Source organism: Hirundo rustica, chromosome 1 (assembly GCF_015227805.2).
Source record: "Hirundo rustica isolate bHirRus1 chromosome 1, bHirRus1.pri.v3, whole genome shotgun sequence".
Classification (NCBI taxonomy): Eukaryota; Metazoa; Chordata; class Aves; order Passeriformes; family Hirundinidae; genus Hirundo; species Hirundo rustica.
The window spans coordinates 90,337,620-90,359,393 of NC_053450.1; the positions used below are offsets into that span (position 1 = coordinate 90,337,620).

The following is a 21,774-nucleotide window of genomic DNA, read 5'->3' on the forward strand; positions in this document are numbered from 1 at the left end:
AGAGGTCTTAGTATTCTCTGAAATTAATGAGTGAAAATTCCTGAAGCCTGTGTTGAAAAAGGGCTCTAAGCCTGGATGCCACACTAGCTAGTAAGCCACTTTTTCTACCAGCGCTACACAGACCATGAAACCCAAAACCATTTTTGTAATTTTAGATGTCAGTATGATGAACTCTGTATTACTTAACAGGACTGATTTAATCATGCAAGAAAAATCCCCTGACATGCATGGTAAAGAGATAAAATTCAAGTTTCTTTCAAAGGCAAATCCGCTGCCTTTGCACATTGCCTGACAATTAGGTCATGACATGGTTTTGTGTGCTGGGATCAAGAGTGTTTTCTCCTGATTCCTTAAGCACATGTTTTAAAAATAAATATACTCCAGGACAGACATAGTAGATCAAACTGAAGTCTGTGGTAGTCCAGTATCTTTTCTTGTACTCAATGGTTGTGTTACATGCAATAAGCAGGGTAAGCATCTATTTACCTGACTCCTGACTTAAGAGATCAGATTGCAGCAGTCAGAAATTCATAAGCTAAAAGCTGCATCCAAATCAAGCCATGTGGATTTATCCTTGGTGTTGTTGGAACCAAATTTGGCTTTAATGGGTACCTCGTGCGATCAATTCTGCCATGAAAAAGACATTGTGCACAAAAGCACCTCTTTTTCAGTTGCACCCTGACCATTCTGTTGGGTGCTCTTTATCTCTGGCATTTTTTGAATGAGTGAATGACTGTTCATGGTGCTGCACACCTCTGATGTGCTCCCTGTTGACTTCCGTCCTTGCTGTAGCGTGGCCCATGGTGCCAGAGGCCGGTGCTGCATCTCTCTGTGCTCCCACCTGGAGCAACAAGTCGTGACCACGCTGCAGGAGAGCAGGAGCTCACACCGCTGCCAAAGGCCACCCCATGCATTCAGAGAGCAAAAGCCCTTGTGCCAAGGATTTCCTCTCGTCTCTGGGTCTGGAGGCATGCGAGGGCTGTGGGCATTCTTTAAAGAGCTATGCCAGGCCAAGGAAGCTCTGCCTGGTGTAGCTCCCAGCAGAGATGTATAGAATATGTGCATTGATGTTGTCTGTCCTGTTTTGTGCCTTGATTTTCCTCCAAGGGAATGGTCTGGTTTACGCAGTGCACAGCCTAGATGACAGCTACCATGTATTTTTGTGAATATCAGGGGAACCAGGACCTTGCTTTAAAAGAATGGATGACAAAAAAACCCATGGTTCTGCTATTATTCTTTATTTCTCTGCAAACCCCATCCCTTTAGTCATTCTTTTTTTTTTTTTTTTTTTTTTTTTCCTCATAACTTTTTTAGTTCTGATATATCTTTTTGGAGATGGATACCCAAACTTGTGTTAGCTGTAGACTATTACAGCAGCACAACGAGGCCTTATATATTTCCTAGTAATTTCAGATTTCTGTTGCCTTTTTTTACTGCCCCAAGCATTAGGATGATGTTTTCAGATAATTCTCCGCAGAGTTTCCAAGCACTGTCTTCTGAGTGAGAATGACTAATACAGCTGTTAAGTGTGTAGAGTTAGGGCTGCCTTTTCCCAAATGTCTTTTTTGCTGTTATCAATGTTGAACTTCGTCGCACATCATTAAGTATCATAAGAATTTTTGTAGCTCTTTGCAGTCAGCTTTAGTTTTGACTGCAATCAGAATATTTTGTCATCTCCCTATGGTCAACCTTCCCTAACTGTGTTTTTGTGAAGAAGACAGCAGGTAGTGCTACATCCCTCTGCTTATGTATGGGGCATTCCTTCTTGATTTTACGTGTTGTTATTCCACTAGATGATAATCACCCTTATCTAGTGCAATTTAATTCTTCCAATGACCTTAACACAGGAGTTTTGGAACTCTGAAGATGCCAGCTTGGAACAAGCATCTTCATTCATGGACTTCAAAGGATGATTCTTCTCTCATTTCTCTCCTGTTCTAGGTCCCCAATTTCTGACTTTATTCTGTATAGCTGTTCCTAGACTGGTGGATGGGAACCAGGCTTACTGGTCTGTAATTCCCAGATTACTTTCAAACTCTAAAGAATAGCAACCTTCTCTTTACCATCTCCTACTCTTCTATCTTATCTAGGTTACATGTCACACTTACTGTGCTCATATTTGATTTCCTAAGGAACTCCAGGAAGAAAACTGTCTGGTCTTGGCAGCTTGCTGCTCTCCATTTTGTTGAATTCTTTAAAAGTTCTCCGAGTGACGCTTCACTTAGAAAGGCTTCCACAGCTCCTCGTAAACAAGAGTTTCACGCTGCAATTCTGCTGAAGCTCTTCAGGATTAGCACTGCTGTGAAAAATATTTGGCTTTTTTACCATGGCCTTAATCCTTCAGTACCATTGCTTTTAACCTTACTTCATCTATGATTCTACCAATTTTCTACCAATTGGTAGAAACCAATTTATTATGTTCTGAAAAGCAGGGACAATTACACTGGAATACTCAGATATGAGACTGACAATATTATCTACATTTATAATGTGATTACACTGTAAAAACTATCCAGAGTATTATCATATCTCCTTTGCTTCACTGCCCTTCCTGCCTATTATTTTTCAACTTTGCTTCTTATATCAGTACTTCAGTTCAAAATTGTTACCATTTAAACATGTTTCATATCTTCATCCCTGTCTCCCCAACCCAGACAAGCATCAGGACTATGCTTTTGCCCATACACATAAAAAGCACGAAGATAACGTAAGAGGAATATTTGCTTTATTTTCTCAGATAACGTCAACATTGCTGGAGAGGAGTGTAAAACAATGTCATCATTGGTGGCTTTTAAAAAAATATCTCCTATTGAAATAACGGAATAATTCATACTACAAGCAGGATGGTGCGTGCCAAATTCTCATGAAGCTGCTCTGCATTCATGTTACTGAAATCACAATCTGGTCTTTTTTCAGTCTGTTGATTCCAGAGGACTGCCATGTATAATGGAAAATTTCCCTCCATCTGGGAATGTTATCTTTTCACCCCAAAGAAGAAGAAAGGAAAGGAAAGGAAAAAAAAAAAAAAGAAAAAAAAAAAAAGAAAAAAAAAAAAAAGTAAGACCAAGACTCTGAATGTGTAAAACATGCTGAAATTGCATGGTGAGCCTTTACTGCATCTCGAACTGTTATCAGCTACCAAGCCAGAAAGCAGACTGCACTATTTTGGGAGATAAGTTGCTGGCATTAAAGACACTATTGGGTTTTTTCAGCATTATGTACCAGCCAGCTAGTGCCATTGCACAAGCTGGAAATATCATCCAAATATAATTGCTGGATGGTGTGACAGCTGCAATTCAAGAATCTTCTTATTTTGGAGGAAGTGTTTTTTGCCTTGTGATTCAGTCATTCCTATAATCAAGCATTAAATGAATGATTTCCTCTTTGGCTCCTAACAGAGGTCTGTGTTGAAGGGTTGATGCCAGTTCATTCCAATAACAAAAGCATTTTTAATTTGTGTGTGCTTAGTCAAGATTTTCTGGGTGTACAACAGCAGTGATGGTTTCTGAGAAGTATATGAAATATTCATAACATCTATCTCAAAACGGTGCTACGCCAACTTCAGATTTAAGTAGGTGTTTCTTAGTGACAAGCTGTGCTTTGTATTTATTTTTAGTAGGGGTACATGTGGACACCGATAAACAAGTCCCCATCTATTTTGGGTGTCTGTTTGAGAGGCTATGGTGTACTAATTATTCCAGTGGAAGTGGAAAATTGTAATTTACTTCAACAGTGTTTGAGTAATGTGTGAATATATTTTAAATTATCTCAAGTCCCTTTCTGGTAAAATACGAGCATCCAGCAGAGCAGGCTTTTTCAGTGTAGCCAAAATAAGATGCTGTTAGGGAGTACAACACTGGATTTACACATCTGTCTGGCAGTGGGTACCAGGCAATATATATTTGTAAAGTTACAGCTGTAAGGTGAACTCAAGCTGTAAAAATACACAGCAGTTGGCTGTTGCTGTAGAAAGAGTTGTGCTGCTTGTCTTACCAAGTACAAGTCTCTTTTCTGCCAAGAAGGCAATCCTCCCAGATGGCAAATGAGGGGACCAAATACAGGCCAGTAGCTTGGTTGTCATCTCCAGGTGGTCTGTCCGAGCATTCTTTCTGTCTTCTTATCATCAGCCCGCCACTGTTTTATCTTGTAATTTCTCCCCATTTTTCCGTCCCAGGAAAGCTGACTCCTTCACCTTTAGAAGTTACTTTGGAAAATCCAGTTTCCTGACACCTGCTAGACTTTTTTATGTAAACTCTGCTCTGTATTTTGCCATCTGGAAGTGTTGTCTGATGAGGAGCAAATTCAAAATCAGCAGCTTGCCCGGGTGGTTATATGCCATGTGTAAACTCTGTCATGGAGACAACTCTCCAGAGAGTCACAGGAGTCATTTTCTTATGGAAGCAATGCCCACCGTGGTTTTTGCTTTGAGGAAGGTCCCTTGAACTATTATGCTGCAGAAGATTGCAATATTGCAAATAGACATTTCTGCTGTTACAGGTGGCACTGCAGATCCCTGTATCATCATTCTGAGAACCATCTTCTCAGGATAAAGGAAGCACCTTGCAGATATCTCACCCAGCTCTTCGCCCACTTGCTTTTAGCATAGTTTTTGTCTGTTGTACATACAGAAATCTGAGACTGCAAGGTACCTAAAGAAAGTCAAGTCACTTGTAAAAAGCAGCCATTTCTTGGTATGTACAACTGTTCCTGACGTTGCCATGTGTTTTTTTCAGGTGGCATCACCCATCTTGTGCAGTTTTAAAGGTGTAGAACCCATATTCTTAGTTTTTCTTTGATACAACAATTTCTGCATGTTGCTACAAGGGAGCCTGTAGGGGAAACCATCATTTGTCAAAATGCAAATAGATCTCCCACCATAAGGATTGTATCAGCTGCCTTTTGCTGGTGCTTAGGACATAAGATCATTGCAGTAAGAACTGTGGCAATCACTATGGTCAATTTAGCTTTAACATAGCTATAGCTACATAGGGTGCTGGTAGCAGTACGGGCATAAGCAGGGGCTATGCTAGCCTGCCAGGTTTCTTGCTTGGATGAAAACCTTCTAATAAGTCAGTACCACCTCCTCACTCTTGTTTTTGTTGCCTAAATTGAGAAGTCTCTGAGTGCCAAGTTACAGCTTTCCGCTCTATGCACACACTGTATTTGCAGAGCAGGTGTAGGTTAAGATACACTCTGTTACCTTGTTGCAAATTTATTTAATTAAAATACAGAGTCCCCTTTTTCATTAAAATGCTGAAAGCAATACCTGTTGGTGGCTCAGCTCTCCATTTCTTGACCTAGTACTGCCTAGGAACTCATGAAAACACTGTGCAGCAATTCAGAGGGAAGAACAGACTAAATGCATTTTCTTCATTTTTTCAATATTCTGCTATTCTTTCTGTATTTCCCCCTAACTTTCCAAGTGTGACCAGAAAAGCAATTATGTATAAAAGGTATAAAAATTAGAGTCTTTCCAAAATCTTTGTGATAGATTATCACAGTTTGTCAGCACAGTGGAGTTCTGTTTTGCTGTTTATTAGCTGGGCAGCTGCGGGTAGGAGCATTTTTCTTAAGGTGTCTACAATTTTGTTTTGTTTTCAAATCCACTTTCTTAGGGTTTGGTTTTTTGTTTTTTTTGGTTTGTTTGTTGGGTTTTTTTCCAAACACACAGGTTTCGTTATGTTTGTCAAGATTTCTTGTTTTATCTCCTGTTTTCATGCATTCATCTTCTGCCAGACTCGCTCAGCTTGGCCTGTGAAATCCATTATGCTGGGTTTCTTTGAATATAACTTGAAGTGTAGTTCTTTTCCTAGGAAGACACCCTCTTTGATTGATTTTTTTTAATCCTTCTGTATGAAAAAAATACAGTCCATCTATTCTTGGATTAGGCTTCTATTTTCTTTGGTTCAGAAAGAATTAAGAACTATAGTGGTAGGCTTGTTCAGATATAATTTCTCTGCCTTTCCTTATGTTTGCGGAATTTCTGGTTGTATGCTGTATTTCTGAGTTGTGTTACTGTATTGTGATCTCACTTAGTGCGGTTTAAAGTATTTTGATTAGCTTCTGCAATTCTGTATTTCCAGATTTGACTTTGCATCCACTTTCCTCCCAAGTCTGTCCTCTGGCAGTTTACATGTAGTAATGGTCAGTACAAGCCTAGAGTTTTCTTAAGTCTGCTTTCACTACTTCCCAACTTTTACTTTCTGTCTCAATGAGTAAGGAAGAGAAGACTGAATTTTTATCTAGTTACTAGGCATGTCAACTGTTACATGTCCTAAGCTCTTCTGGTGAGTAACTAGGAATTTTAGATTTGATCCTGCTCTCGCAAAGGAATGTGTATATTTTTACTGTGTTATTTCAAAGGCTTGCCTGTCACAAATGACGATATATCATGCTCCCAATCCAGTGATTCTAACTGGAAATGGACCATTGTCTTGAGCTGGTCTGAATTTGAATGGAAACAAGATGCCCTGACATAATCTACTCTACGCTTTTACATAGTCATAATCTAAAATAAATCCAGTTGTACTTGCAAGACTGGAAATGAAATGAAATGAAATGAAATGAAATGAAATGAAATGATAAAATAAAATAAAATAAAATAAAATAAAATAAAATAAATTGGGGGGAGGGGGAGAGATGTTAATTTTATTTTTTGCCTTTTTTTCCTGTAATTTTATTTTCCTTGATTACAGTAACAATTTTCAAGTCTAGAAGGGTCATGTCCTAGCCTAGAGTATTGGCTCCTGGTCACAGAACAGGTGTTGTTAATGCTTTGCTACTGGTGTAGCAGGTGACATGCCAAGTTGTTTCAGCTTGTCTGTACCTCACTTTTCCCCTTCTATAATGATGATTGGGGTTTGCTTCAGGTGTGTTTTCAGTTACTCTTTGGTGTGGCGTCAATGCTGTGCGATTTTTCTGTGTTATTAGTTTGTCTTGTAGCACATGCCACAGAAGTTTTCCAAGTGATTCACATACTGAAGGGGATTTATTTGGTCGGCTGATTTGGAGAGGTACTTCTATACACTTTTCAAAATCAAGCTTAACCTTTTATACCAGCCTATTTTTCTCCTTCTAATGCTCACTTATTTTATCTCATAGAATGACAGTGCTAGGCTACAGTCATAACAAGGAATTGTGATGGGCAATGTCACACAGACAATATCATGGGCAGACACACAGCAAAAAGAGGCTCCCAATCTTTTCTAGGTAGTAATCTGTCTGAATTAAATTTTGTAGCTGGTACTGTTGCAGGAAAACCTAGGCTGATATTGGAGAAGCTCAAAACTTCTATAAGGAACTTTAAATCTCAAAGATTCAGAAACCTGTTGGAATATTTTTACTTTCCTCAGGCTTCAAGAGACCTATGCATGTTTGAAGACAAACAAAATTCATATTTAGCAATGAGCAGAGCAGTATAGTTTTTTCAACCAAAGTATGTTTTGGCATTGGTCTGAGCTCATGGCAGTAGTCCTGAGTGTCATGCCACAGCTATTAAAACAATTCCAAAATTAATGGAGCTCTCTGTGAGCTGACACATCTACATTTTCCTCAGTAATGTCTAAAACTTTAATCTATAGCTGTGATCAGGATACGCAAAGCAATCACACGGAGACAAGAGATTTCGCAGGGCAGAGAGTTCCTCCAAGAGAGCCGAAGGCTGAGCCAAGGCCGAGAGCCCCTCTGCCTGTTTATTTCTTACTTTTCATACATTTGTGGGTCTGGCTGTGGATTGGCTTATGGAGTTTTCACCTCCCAGCCGAATGGCCAGACCAACTGTCAGTTACAATTGTTTTCAGGTTAGAAATATGCAAACAAAGGACAGAGAATGAAAAACAAAGGATTTGTTTATGTTATATATGTGAGAAAAGCAGAAACTGCTCCTAATATTGTACAGTAGCTAAAAAGTCTGACTCCGTTTTATGAACAATCAAAAGGCTTTAAAAAACTCAGAAAAACCATGGTGACATATAGCAGCATTTCTTTTTTTAAAACTACTCTCTTCAGTCAGTTTTGATTTCAGGAGTATATTCAGCCCTATTTTTATGCATCTTTATCTTGGCTACTCACCCTTAGAGCTTCCTTTACAGTCAGTGAAGCCTAACAGGCACTTCCAAAGTGCAGCTCAATCTTGTTTAGATTCTTACATTAGTCTGAGGGCAATCATGCCCAAGACTTGCTCTTAATAGATAAGGAGACCAACTCAGAGGCAGAAGCCTACACTGTAAAAGTTTGTATCAGCTGAATCCTGCTCCATTTTATTGCCAAGAAAGTCTACATAGTTGGGAAAAATTCAAGATGATGTAAAATTTTTTAATATATAATCCATCACATTTGAAAATCTCTTCTTCCATATAAATCTAAAGAAAACTTTGATGGTTGTTTATCTAAACACTGTGCAAAACAGTTGGTTTGCTTGTTTCTAATTATTCAGATCTGATTTACTAGCAAAGCAGATTCCTATTGAAAGCAATTATAATTGATGCATCAGAAAGCTTCTGCTCTCAGCTTCATCCTCTAACAACCTTTGCTTTCTAAAATTGTCATGAAAATTATAGTGGCCTTTGAAAGGAAGAATTCATGCAAAACATCCCCCAGTGCTTTTTAAAACAAAAAACAAGGACAACATCAGAAAAAAGCAAGGTTAAGATCCAACTGGCCAGCACAGACCGGGATTTCGTTTCAGTTGTCAGATGAAAAGGGCAGGACTTGTTTATTTAGGCCACCCCTTGGTTAAGCAGCAACATAACAATTGCTGCAAAGGAGAACACTTTATTATTATCTTGTATAATAATATTTATTATGAATTTATTATTGTCTCATATAGATGCAGGTTGGAATAGTTCATCTGAAATGTTTTAGTCTTGGAGGGAAGGATGGGAGAATGGAAAGCTTGTGTGTCATGACTGCATAAATGCCTCTTTAGCTGGTTAATGGAGCAGCAGAAGCACTTGGCACAGAGGCAGTGGCGAGCTTCACCTTCTCAGCTGGAGGAGCAGCCCACAACCACTGCCATCGCGGAGCACAGCGACCTGTTAAAGGAATGAAGACAAAGCTGTGTTTGATTTCCAGAATGAAGGGGCAGGAACTCCTCCTGACCCTGTCAAGGTTTTACTGATCTTAATGGGTCTGCTGCAGAGAAAAACTCTGCTTGAACAGCACAGGGGTGCTGCTCCTGAGGGACAAGTTCAAAAATACCAGCTCAGAAACATTAATAAAAACATTTCCCACTGTTTCTTCATCAAAGCGTAAAAGAAACAGCATACTGCAGGGCACACTGGCAAAATCTGTACACTTCTACCATAGAATGCACATAGGTTCATTTCTTTAAACGAGTAGCTGAGAATTTCTTGTAGAGTGGATGAATTTGTTACAGTAACTAGTTTCTGGCATAAGGAGATCCCATAAAGAGGGCTTAATGCTTATTTTTAATCTCCTGGAAGGTTGTACAAATGGAAAAAAATGAGGTTAATCAACAAGGAAAATCACTAATGAAGTAATACATCTTTTCTTAAATATTAATTATAATTCATTTTTTTCCCATCACAGAATTTACATGGTTCTCATGAATCAAGGATTAATTCAAAGGTTTATATTTATCCTCTGCTGTGAATGGATTCCTTCTCAGTGGAGAGTGAATGAATTTATTTTGTACCAGCTTTCTTCTTGAAAAAAAAAATCCTTTATAAAAGAACCGGCAATCTTTGCCAAAGAAATCCAGACCAAGTAAAGCATTTCATTGTTCAGGGTGTTAGATCCTAATGAGTTCTGCATCTAAATGCTTATATTTTTTCCCATCTAATCAACAGTAGCATAACAGGTTATGCACTTAAATGGACAACACTTGTTTTGGAGGAAGATATTTGTAGAAGAAAGGCAGCATGTTCCACAGTTTTAGTATAACATCTGTTATCATTCAGTGCTGCTCTTAGCCCAGCATGACCTTCCTCTAAATATCTTATTAATTAAACTGGCTTAGTAGGAAAATAATTAATACTATAAGTCCTGTACCTACTTAGAAAGGATTTAGAAACTGAAAAAATTGGTTTTGTCTGAGCTTCAGCTCAAGGGTTGTGGGTTTTCCATTCTTGAACACAAGCAGATTGCAATAGGGTGTATCTGAGAAATATATATATATATATATATATACACACACACACACACACACACACACACACACATACAGTCTTCTGAATTTATATATTCTATCTTTGAAATTCTGTGACTGCAAAAATAGTCCATTACTTTGAGAATTCTTGGTCACTACTGGAGGATCTTAGTCAGCAACTGGTTTGGAAGACGCTCCTGCACTTCTTCCAAATGTCCTGATAGCCCTTTTTAGCACCTGATTCCCCAAAAGCCTTAACTCCAGTCTTCAAAATTACTGTGTTTCTTACCAGTACTGTGATAATGTGGTGGGACCTCCTAGCCATGAAGCCAGTCATAATGCTGCTACCTTGCATAGTCAGGAGGGTGAGACAAGCCACCCAGATGGATGCCAGTGAATTTGCGTGCAAAATGTGGATCTGCTACTTAGCTATCTGTGGTCAAGTACAGAAATAGAATTTGCCTGTGTCTTTGTTCTGTGGGCAGTGCTGCTGTCTACATGCAGAAACTGCTGCTTTGCTGGTGATTCACCCAGCTTGGTTTCCCACTGAAGAGCAAATTCAGTTTGCTGCTTATTCTAACAGAAAATCATGCTTTTTGAGACCTGTTGGAAAAGGTGCTGGGTGCCACCAAATGGCTCTTTAAATTCAGTCAGAGTTTTAATAATTTATTTGGTGGGAGAAGGCTCAGAAATTAGCTGCAGCTTGTTCTGGCTTTTCTTGGAAGGTGTGAGAGCAGAGATTCTTAAGGAAGAAGAGGAAAAAGCTTTAAATGCTGTACCAAAACAAGACCCTTTCAGCACAAGGAAAGGGAAGCTTGGGGAGCAGTCTGAAGTGTGACTCCAGAGTTTTATCATTGGGCCCTTCTTCTCAAAAGCATATTAGAAACTTAGAAATCAGTGTTTCATTGCAAGTCAGTTGAGGTGCCTAAAGCGCTTCTTTAAACGGGCTGAAGGCACTCTGGAAAATTCTGCGGCTGTTACATTAACAAACTCCAAACTGCACCATGTGGCTGGTTAATGAGTATGGGGTCTTCTGCTTCAGCAAAGGGACCTGCCTTTAATTCTGATTCACACTGAAGTTCAGAGGGTGTGTCTCTCCCTGGGGAGACCAGGGTTTTTAACTAACCTCTGACTGTACATATTGGTCATCTTTGTCCTGAGGAATACGTGTTTAAAAATGATTTTAAAAACAGGAAAGCCTGTATTTTTCCTATGGAGAAGAGTGAAGCAGAGCTGGCCTTGTTCATACTGAGCCCTAAGTATCTGGCAGCAAATAAGTTGCAATGAGCACAGTGTGCCAGTATAAGCAGAGCTAATTCACCAGGTATGTGTGTCCCTGTGGGAAGAGTGAACACACAGCAGTATCAAGAAAGGCTGCACCTTCCTGTTTTCAGGGGATGAGAGGGGAGAGAGGGCTTCCAAGCCTCTTCTGCTTTAAATCTGCCTTGGGCAGGCTGAGGATGCTAAGCCCCAGTTCATTTGTGTGTGTGTGCATCAGTGCTGGGTCTGATAGGGGAGCATATGGCAGAAGCCATTTGCCCTTGACTCTGTCTCTTTTTTGGCAGGCACAGGCTTGTTTCTCACAGAGCGGGTTCAGTCGCAGCCACTCCACATCACTTTTAGAGCCTCTAGCATGCTGGCTTTCAGCTCTTTGCCTGTGTGCATGTCCTTTGTGGGGTTTTGGTTAATTGGACATTGTTTTAATTACTACTGCACTAAGGAAACATCTATTTTCTATCTGTCATTTTGCTGCCTCAATGACCACACAGCCAATACAGAACTGAGCTGTTCAGGTCTGGTGTAAATTGCAGTGACTCTCTTGGAGTTTCCCTTCTTTACATCTCTTTAGGGGGAAAAAAAAACCTCCAGGGAAGAGAAGACTCTATAAAACAGCTCATTTTTTGCACTGTCCCAAACACCTTGATCTGCCCACACTGGAACAAGTGGCAAAAAAGCCTTGGCTTTCATTGTCTACCACAGCCTGGACACAGTCTGCGGCCATGTTCTGTGGCCACTTCTTTCCTTGGTTTGAGCCTTTGTGTTGCCTTCTTCCTTTCCTTTCCCTCTCCAGCTTCTGCACTAATTTCCTTTTTCTCCCTTTGCTGTCTCTAATTCTCCACAGAAATCAGAAATGTTTGGCTTATGTGTCAAAGTCAAGCAATGGGTGTGCAGACTTGCCCTCAAATCAGCCATTCTATCACCATTTCTGTCAGTAACAGCCACACTACAGTAGCAGATAGATTCTCTGGACTACCAGCTGCCTTTATTTCGAGATGCTAAACTGCTGCTGACTTGAAGAGGAGAAAAAGCATTTCTTAAATGCCTTTAAAAGGCATAGAGCCTTATAAAACAATAATTTCCCTTCTTTTCTGTTTATCCTTTGCTTACAGCTTTGGAAAGAAAAATGTCAATGAGGCAAAGCAGAGAGGAGCTTATCAAACGAGGAGTGCTGAAAGAAATATTTGATAAAGGTAAGTGTTCTTCTTTTCACAACAGTAAATTGACATCCCATATAGTTTTATGGCCAGACCTTACATAATATTAACACTGGAAACAGGGAACAGAGAGTTCTGAATTGCAAGACTATGCAAAATAAGATTTCCAAACACTCCTCTTGACTTTGCCATGATCTGGCCCTCTCTGTTGGATACATGTGATAGTTACTTAGTAAATAAAAATGAAAACTAATCAGAAATGTAGAGCAATAGAAATAAAAATTACAGCAATAGGCAGTAGTCACTGACTGCAAAAGAGCAAAGCATCCAGACTATGGAGAAATGTAGTGGGTTTGTGCCTCTGTGTGTTGCCATTGTCATTGATTGAGTCACTTTGGGATTAAATGTTGTAGAAAAGGGAAACATTTAAGAGTTTTGGATCCTCATGAGCACAGAACAATGTACTTTCCCTTGAAACAGCTCAGAAGAGATAATAATTCCTTGTTCAGGATAATTAATTTGTTGAGTTTGTAATGTCTTGTTTATGCAAAATGCCATTGTTTTACCATCATCATTGTTTTACACTGGTAACGCAATACACAGTTGACATCAGTTACATATATGTCAGTCTTTGAGTGCATCTTTTGTTTGTTTTGCTGCTTCCCTTGTCAATAACTAAGGCAATTAATTCAACAAATTATATAAAGACATAATAAAGCTACTTCTTAATCACAATAGAACTTATGCATATGCTTTAAAGCCTCATTAATTTGAAGTCTAAAAGTTTTTGACAATAGCAGTACAAAATCTAGTAGAAATCAACAGAAATTAGAAACTTTCACAGATATTAGAAGTATAACCTACTTCATAAATTCAGTAGCATTTAAATCTGCTACCTACTTTTTACTCTAGCTTATTAGGAATTTAAACATTTACTAACCTAGGCTGCTGATGTTTTTAAGTTAAACAACAGCAAAAATGTGCTTATCATTGAGTTTTACAATTTCTGCCAGTTATGTGTTGTAATGTGCTCTATCACCTGCTTGCTTGGAAATCCTAGATGCAACTTCAGAGTAAAACCAGCTCCTGTCAATAGATTTGCCCTTCTCACTGCTTTGTGTTGTCTGTGTTTTGTAGTGTGACTCAGGTTAGACCCACAGCCAGTGAGGCATGGTCCAGGCTGTCACACCAAGTGATCGGTGCCTCAGCCAGCTCAGAAGGCAGCCTTCAGTCGCACCTCTGTCCCAGGTGTGACCTCCTTCGTTCCTGCCTCACCTCCCACATATAGCCACCCTCTGAACCATCCTTACATAAACCTTAAGGCCTTCCCAGGAAAAATGTTTTCTGTGAAGTCTGACTCTGCTTTCCTGTTGAAACTTGGGGAGATTCCCCTTGCATTGCTACCAAGGCACTACAGGTTTTTTCTATTAATTAAATAATGATGTAGTTTGTAAACTTCTGTGTCATCTTGTGAAGCAGATTCTAAGTTGTCTGGAGGTATTTGAAAGAAAGAAATTCGTTCCTCCTCATAGTAGTTTTTCATCTTTACAAAGCTGATAAGAAAAGAAAGAGGTAGGGCAGAGAAGAAAGTGGTAATACACAAGAATAGCAGCGGTAGTCAAACAGCTATGATGATATGAGGATATGAACTAGTCAAGATGTGTAGAGCAAAAGCATTATTTCCTTCAGTGGTGTAATAATCTGAGAGTAATTCTAATAAAGGATATATTTCATTGAGAACCTTAAGTGGAAGTAATATTTTGTTTGTAATTCCTGTTAGGTAACATCTAATCCTTCAAGAAAACAACAGACCTTTCGCATTTCCTAGCAGAATGCTTTATTTGATTGTGGTAGCACCTTCCATGCCAAGAGGCATCTTGCACACACAGTAGATGTAAATCTCTTTGTCTCCCTTTCCTAAGAGGTGGGCAAAGCAGGCCTGTGAGTCATTTTGGCTTTTTCTTTCTTTAAAAACCCATACTAATCAAAGAAAACAGTGCAGACAGATTGATCCAAGAACAAGAATTTTCGCCTTGTGCTCGGTGTTGGTTTTGTCATATCATCTATGTTGCAGAAAAGCATAATTAGCTCGTTTGTTCACCTCCTGTTAAAAGTGATGCTCTGACCTGTTTGCTTCAGGATTTTCTGGCTTTTCAGAGGAGTTTGTGTCACCCAGCAGATGAAAATTATCAGAGTGCAGTGAGTTACAGTAGTCATACATGGGAGAGTCACTACAGTCCAGCTGCTATATTTAGAAAACAAAAAATGCTGTCATCATTCAATGACCCTCCACACTTAAGTTAGTCTCATGAAGCTGCTCCTGACAGAACTGCAGAGAGCTCTTTCCTTGCTAAGGGCCAAACTCATGACAGAATCAGTTTCTGTTATCTTCCATTTCCAGGGCTCTGTGACATGAGTATTCTGAAAGTGTAGACAAAGTTTATAATTTTTTCAAATACTCTGTACTTTTGGAAAATAGTAAGTTGAAGAAGATTCTGATGAAGCTTCTGCTGTTCTAATAGTTTGTAGGCAGATAGTGCTGAGAGGTTAAAAATACCTCTTCCACCCGCATCACAGAACATACCTCAACATTTAGGAGAACTCATATTTTTGCTATGCCATTGCTCCTATGTATAGGTACAGACCTTGATTTTCACATGAAGGTGCAACTGTCCCAAAAACATCTGTCATTAGAATTGCCCACTTTCATGCTGGTGGTCAAAGAACTAAATCTACTTGTAGAGTTTTGATACCTCTTCTTCTTTCTGAATGTAAATGAGATGGCCTGTAGTGAGAGATTTCTGAATGTGAGTGTGTACCAATTACTTACTCCAAAGGTAATGGTGCAATGGTTTTTCAAGGAAACATGGGCAGTCTTCATCTTTTATATTCTTGTATTTTAATATGCTCTATCTAATTAAAATGATGGATTTAGACTTAAATTCAAACAGGATTGAATTTGACAGGATTCAAACATGTTGCACTTACGCACTAAAGCAGATTTTGTGACCGTATGTGAGGACAAATTTGAAGAAGTGGCTTTGGTAATGCAGCAAGGAGGAAGGCATAGCAGCTACTGGAGAGCCAGTTGTGCTGCAGTGAAACTGAAAAGTTTTGAACTCCTCCAGAAGCAGCCTGTCTCAAACTCCATGGGATCCACAAAATCAGGGGTCTCCTTCAGGACTGAAGTTGTGGAGGATCCCAGCTACTGTGCTAAGGTAGCCATCAAGGCTAGGAAACAGTTCCTGGGGCAGGTCTTGACCACATGCAAGAACACTGAATTTTTCATTCCCTACCTTTGGGGTCATGGCAGAGAATGACAATTAATTTTACTCTGCCCTTCCTAGTCTTTGCCATCAAGAATTTCTTGCTTGGACAATCTACTTGAGAGCAGACAAGTACTGAAGGAGACAGCCCAATACAAAAAATTAACCCAGGATTTCAAATTGTCCATTTTGACTTCCATAGCTATTCTACTTTAGAAGAAATGCATGAACATGGCAGTTTTCAGATATGCAAAAAGTTGCATAGTCCAAGGTATTCAGAGTAAAAGACACAGTGAGAGCATAGGCAGAGCTACAACAGGCGTAACACAACAGGACTGGTTTGTGTCAGTGTGATAACACTGTGGGCTGCTTCACACCAGGCAATATTTTAGAAGTACCTGAGAGTAGAAATTACAGGTGTGTTCAGAATACAAACCATGCTTAGGAGCCACAGCTTTTGAATGCATCATCTATGCATTCCTGGCCTTCATCCCATGCTGTTGTTTTCACATGCTGAGGTGAATCAAAGTGTCTGGGTAGAGTCCTCTGCACCAGTGTTTCCTCTGAGGTCCTATTTTCTTTGGTGACTTCTGGTGTGCAGAGTCTCCTGAGTAAGAGAAGAGCAGCCTTCACGTGCTTTCTTGCTGCAGAGGTCAAGTGACTCCCTGTAGTGGCTTCACACTCCCCAATTTTGACCATTCCCAGCCGACACACCAATTTGTAGTGGTTTGTGTGTCCACCAGAATCATTTATTCTTTTTCCTACTGCGAGATATGATTAGGAGAAAAAGCAAAGCAGGCTCAAACTTAAAGGGTATAAAGATAGATTTATTAACACACACTAAAAGAAAAGAATGAGAATCAAAATGAAACTTTCAAAACACTTTTCCCTCCCCACAAACTGTTCACTTTCCCACTGACAACATAAAGAGACAAAACCTGTGATTTTCAGTCAGTTTCACCACTTAAAAATAATCTTTCATCAGTTCTTAGAGAGAAGAGTCTCTCTTAGAACTCCCATGGAGACATTGCCACAAGAAAACAGCTCCCATGCTGGTAGCTCCCATGTCACAAATCTGCAGCTGCCCGGGGGAAATTCTGCAAACTGCAAAGTCCCTCCCATCAACAGTTTTTCCCACAACTGCATATGGGTCATGGGTGCTTTGGGGTGTCATTATAAAGATACAACAACTCCAAAGGCAAAGGATTTTCTTCATCTCATGGAACAGAGTCCTCTTTTCTCTCTCTTTAGGGGCAGAATCTTCATCCAATCTCTCTCTGTTCAAGCTTCTTATAGAATCACAGCACTTAGTCTATTACAAAATACCTTTGCTCAAATATACAATCTGAATAATTATCTCCCCAATCTATACTGTCCACAGTTTAAAGGGATATTCTGATATATTACAGTTTATTACCATGGCTCATAAAAGACTTTCACCCTCAGACTAGGCAACTCCTCAATCCTTTCTCCCAATTAGTCTTCTACTCTCTCTTCACTGACTTCCCTCTCATGCCATCTTCTCTACATTTCACTCTGTCCTTTTCCTCATACTGAAAAGGAAAATTAGAGTTTTAAAAGTTTCATATGCCAAGGAAAGAGTTAACACTTGCCCAGGCTTGCAAATAGTCATGTGCTCGCTGCTGGGTGGCAGCTGCTGGGATTTCAGAGCCATGCCAATGGAGGAGCCTCAGGAACGGCAGCCAGGATCTCAGTAGCTAGGCTGGTGATGCCTCCTGCCCACCCCTCGGTGACAATTGGGGCTGGCCCCCCCAGCTGGGCCCATAGCTGCTATCAGGGGCTCTTGGACATCTCCCTTGGTCTGGCCAGCGAGGGAGTAGGCTTTAAAGTCGGCTTTAATGAAGATATTAGTACCTACAGCCTCCCCTTCCGCTCCCAGCAGCTGATGGGGCCCGGGGGCACAGCCAGGCCAAGGCCAGCTCCCCCCAGCAGGGAGGATCGGCGGGGCCTGGCCGGCATGGGCCGCTCCACAGAGCAGCCCCAGGGGCCGGTTGTTACCTACTCCTTGGGCCAGAAGGGAAGGGGATGGCTCAGATACAGTCTCAGCTTTATATATGTGTTCACAAAGTCGCATCCAGCTTCCTCAGTGGTTCAGCAATATGTCAGTATCTAAGAGTTGGCTTCTGATAGGTCCCTGTCTTTTCCAAAACAATTCCAAGGTCCTTACAGGGAACTTTTAACTAAAACCCAAGCTGTGTTAACCCATGACACTCCCTCAAGGACCCATCCAGTTTCACGCTCAGCTGATGTTATTAAAGCTCATGGACTTAGGGGAAGTCATTCTCCACTAAGTAGCACCAGACTCAGTGAAAACAGCAAAGGATTTAGCAAGTCTGAGAACAGAAGTTTACATACGTTATCACTGTGCAAAATGAACTTTAAACTCATAGTCAGTTCCTGAAAACAGATCAGTTCATCCTTGTATATGTAATAATTGTATTATGAGGATTCTTTTCATTTGTATGTCAGCCAGCTGGAATAGCTTTAATACTTTGAAAATAATAAGTAATTTGCCTTTTATATCTGGTTGTCAAGCATATCTCCGATGCAGGATTAATTCACACTAAGATACTCTTTCCTCTACAAATAGTTTTTTACGCATCTATGATCTATTTGCTGTACTTGAGCAACTCCCCGTGTATCTCTTCTTTAAGCAATACCTTAAAGATTTAGAGTGTATATTGCAGTCATGATTCAGTGCCATGTCTGATGATTTCATTCAAATACAAGGACAAGCTTTAGACTCTAAATCAAGATTAAAGATATTCAAATGTAAGATTAAAAAATGTTACGCTGTCAGTACAGAAAGCTGCCATGCTTTAGCATTATAACGAAAGGTAAAAGCCAAAATTTTATCTTCCACTTTACTTTTTTTGCAATCGTAAGTCATCATGAATCATTCAAATGCTGTTTTATTAAATCATGCTAGTATATCCTGGGAAGCACACAGCGCACTTAAGACAGTAGGATTTCAAGATGTTCAGCATATTGCAATAAGCATCTCACTTCATGAAGAATGCGTAGTCATCCCTCCAAAAAGCAAATGTTACTGGGTTTGTCACGCATACTTTTCTCATAGTTACAGTCAAATTTAGTCTGAATTAATGCACTGAATTAATGAATATATTGCTGGACACAGCCACTGCCTTTCATTCAAGAAGCAGATGCTCTACATTGGAAATAGTTACGCTCTTTCATGAAACCAGGTAACTGAAAGAACATCAGTCCTTATCCCAAACACGTGTAAACATGTGTGTCCTTATAAAAGGGAGACAGAGCCAGCACAGAATACACAGTATTTCTACCCAAACAGCTAAGTCAAAAAATGTTCTCCTTAATTCCTGGCTGAATTGGTTTTTTTTTTATTTTTGCTGCCTAGGGAAGTAAACAGCTTTATATAGAATGGCCACAACAGTTGGAAAGAAGGCTGTGCTGCAAACACTTGGCCAAGACCTTTAGCTTTAATTCATGTTGCCACCTTTTAGCCAGCTCAGTTGATCTCTCAAAGCCATGGGTCAGGTTTCCATCTAGTATGATGTGCCTGCATTACCATAATAGCTCTCTGAGTCTCCAAAAACCTCCAACAAAACCAAGAAAGTCAAGACCTTGGTATTTATAATAATTCCAAAATAAACAGGAGACCATCTTCACTCACTGTGGATAAGCTTTAAACTGCAGAAACATAATTCTGAACAGTTATCAGCTAATGTATTTTCAGACTTGTTAATTGCTGTATACTAGCACCAAAACGAGACCCAAGTTTTTTTCTCTTTTCAGTATTGTTTTCCAGAGTGGTTTGTACATCTTAGCTGTATGAGGGGAAAATGTGCACTCATTTGACTGATGTACATCTCCACTCAGTACATTGAGCAGTAATATGGCTAGTCAGTGGTGCCCAAAAATCTAAAGCCAAATTCTGAAATCCTGAGTTTCATTTTCAAAAGTAATTTAAATGCTTAGTAAAATCACGTTCCACATATTTGCCTGCTGGTTTTTAGTTTTACAGGTCACATTTCAGTTATATTTTCAGGCTTCCATTTGTAACCATAGGGGCTGAACACTTTGCTTTATAAAACTCTAATTGTGATGTCCATGTAGTCATTGCCTCCAGGTACCAAGGTGCTCTGCTTAACAAGTTCAGAGATAAAAATCATGCAGGTTGACACTATAGAGAATAATCTGAATCCTTCCTTCTGCTCTTTATTATTTCTAATGTGGTGTTTGATAAGAAAGAAAATGCCAGCTGCTGTCACAGAAATTTTGCTCAGATAGAGGAGATATTATTAGTAACTATAAAAACAAGCTTTCTAAATGGAATCTGATATATCCCAGTATCAAGGTCTTACATCAAGCAACTATAAAAATTATTTTCTTCCTTACATAAAATGTGTTTATTTGTATGTAAAAGAGGGATAAATTCCCTATGTATGTAAAATCCCCTGTGATTTTGCTTGTGTCCCTTATAGCATAAAAGTTGGTGTAGGAAAAGCTAATCATTCTTGTTATTTGTATTAAAATACTACATACAGTATGTATTAATATACTTTAGTTCCAGCCTACTATCATTCCTGACTTTCTAGATTCAACAGAGAGAGGGAAAACAGATTTTTTTTTGGCATTGGATGGGACTGCATGTCCACATGGGTCAAGGATGTTCAGGAATCAACCAACTTAGACCACATTTAATAATGACCATTCCAGGGTAGAGCAAAAGATCAATACAGATATTTGACATAAATTATTTGTTACACCAGAGGTGCTACCACCATCACTGATTGGCTCAGCCTTGGCCAGCAGAGAGTCCAGCTTGGAACTAGTTCCATCAGATGTGGGGGAAACTTCTGGCAGCTTCTCACAAAAGTCATCCCTGTAGCCCCACTACTATCAAAACCTTTCCACGTAAACCCAGTGCATGTATACACAGAAGATCTCAGTCCAGGTTCCTCATTTGAAAACAATCTAATGGGGATGGATTTTATTTAAAATTCTGTCTGCATTATTTATGTCTCCTTTTTTGTCATTCTTCTTTCCTCCAACTATGAACAGATGGGGAACTTTCCATACCAAATGAAGAAGGAGCTTTGGAGAATGGGCAGCCTCTGGGCTCTGGGCTGAGCTCCAGCCAGGTGTCCCTGCCAGCCCTAGCAGAACTGGAGTCAGTCCCTGCATCTGTGGAACCTTGCTCATATGAGGTGCTCCCATCCACAGAGATCATGGATGGGACAGGTAATGTCTCGTTTATGTTATAATAGATACATGTTAGATACTCTAAGCTGCTTGAAACAAGTTTTTGATTTCTAACATTTGGTGTTTAGCCCTGAGAAATCCTTGTCAAAATGGTCTTCTGGTGCAGAGGGAGTTTACAGTGTAGAGATTGTCACTGAATGCTCCACTGAGAAGAAATTTTGACTGACACAACGTAGAGGTAACCTCTACTTCTAAGCGAGTAACCTCTCCTGGAGTAAGGCAAAACCCCTGCACTTTGTGAACATGTAAAAGGAGGTTTCCAGCTCTCTGTCTATATCTCAGATGTGCCAATGAGTTCTAGAGCAGAAAGCTTGCAACACGTTTGGACCCTGGGGTACAACACCATGCCCTCTACCTGCCACATGGTGCTGTGTGATGATCAACCTGCCATGTGATGCTGTGTCAGTAACTAACACAGTCAGCTGCCCTACCCTGGGGGAGGCTGGCTGCTCTTCTTCCCCAGCCTGTGCAGAGAGACAGCAGTGCTCTACATCTAGGTTGGCTCCTCTTTTTGCATCATGTTGTGTTGCTGAGAGTTGTGGACAAAGGTCAGGTGAGGAAAAGAGAGCAGTAGTTGTCATCCATGACCTTGCACGGCTATGCAGCCTTTTCAAAAGGGAGTAGGCCCTGTGAGATGCTCTTTACTTCTAACAGGGTAAGTTTAAAGACCACCTGCTAACATATCTGGTCCTAGGCA

The 21,774-nt window shown here is 40.0% G+C and overlaps 1 protein-coding gene across 10 annotated transcripts in view; it reads left to right on the plus strand.

Moving 5' to 3' along the window:
* PHACTR1 (phosphatase and actin regulator 1) overlaps positions 1-21,774 on the plus strand; it is a 305,882-nt gene that overhangs the window by 216,164 nt on the left and 67,944 nt on the right. For all 10 annotated transcript variants that reach the window (XM_058421581.1, XM_040077353.1, XM_058421584.1 and 7 more), the window contains 2 exons: positions 12,499-12,579; positions 20,877-21,056. In XM_058421581.1, coding sequence (XP_058277564.1) covers positions 12,499-12,579; positions 20,877-21,056 — 261 coding nt within the window. The remainder of the gene's footprint in view (positions 1-12,498; positions 12,580-20,876; positions 21,057-21,774) is intronic.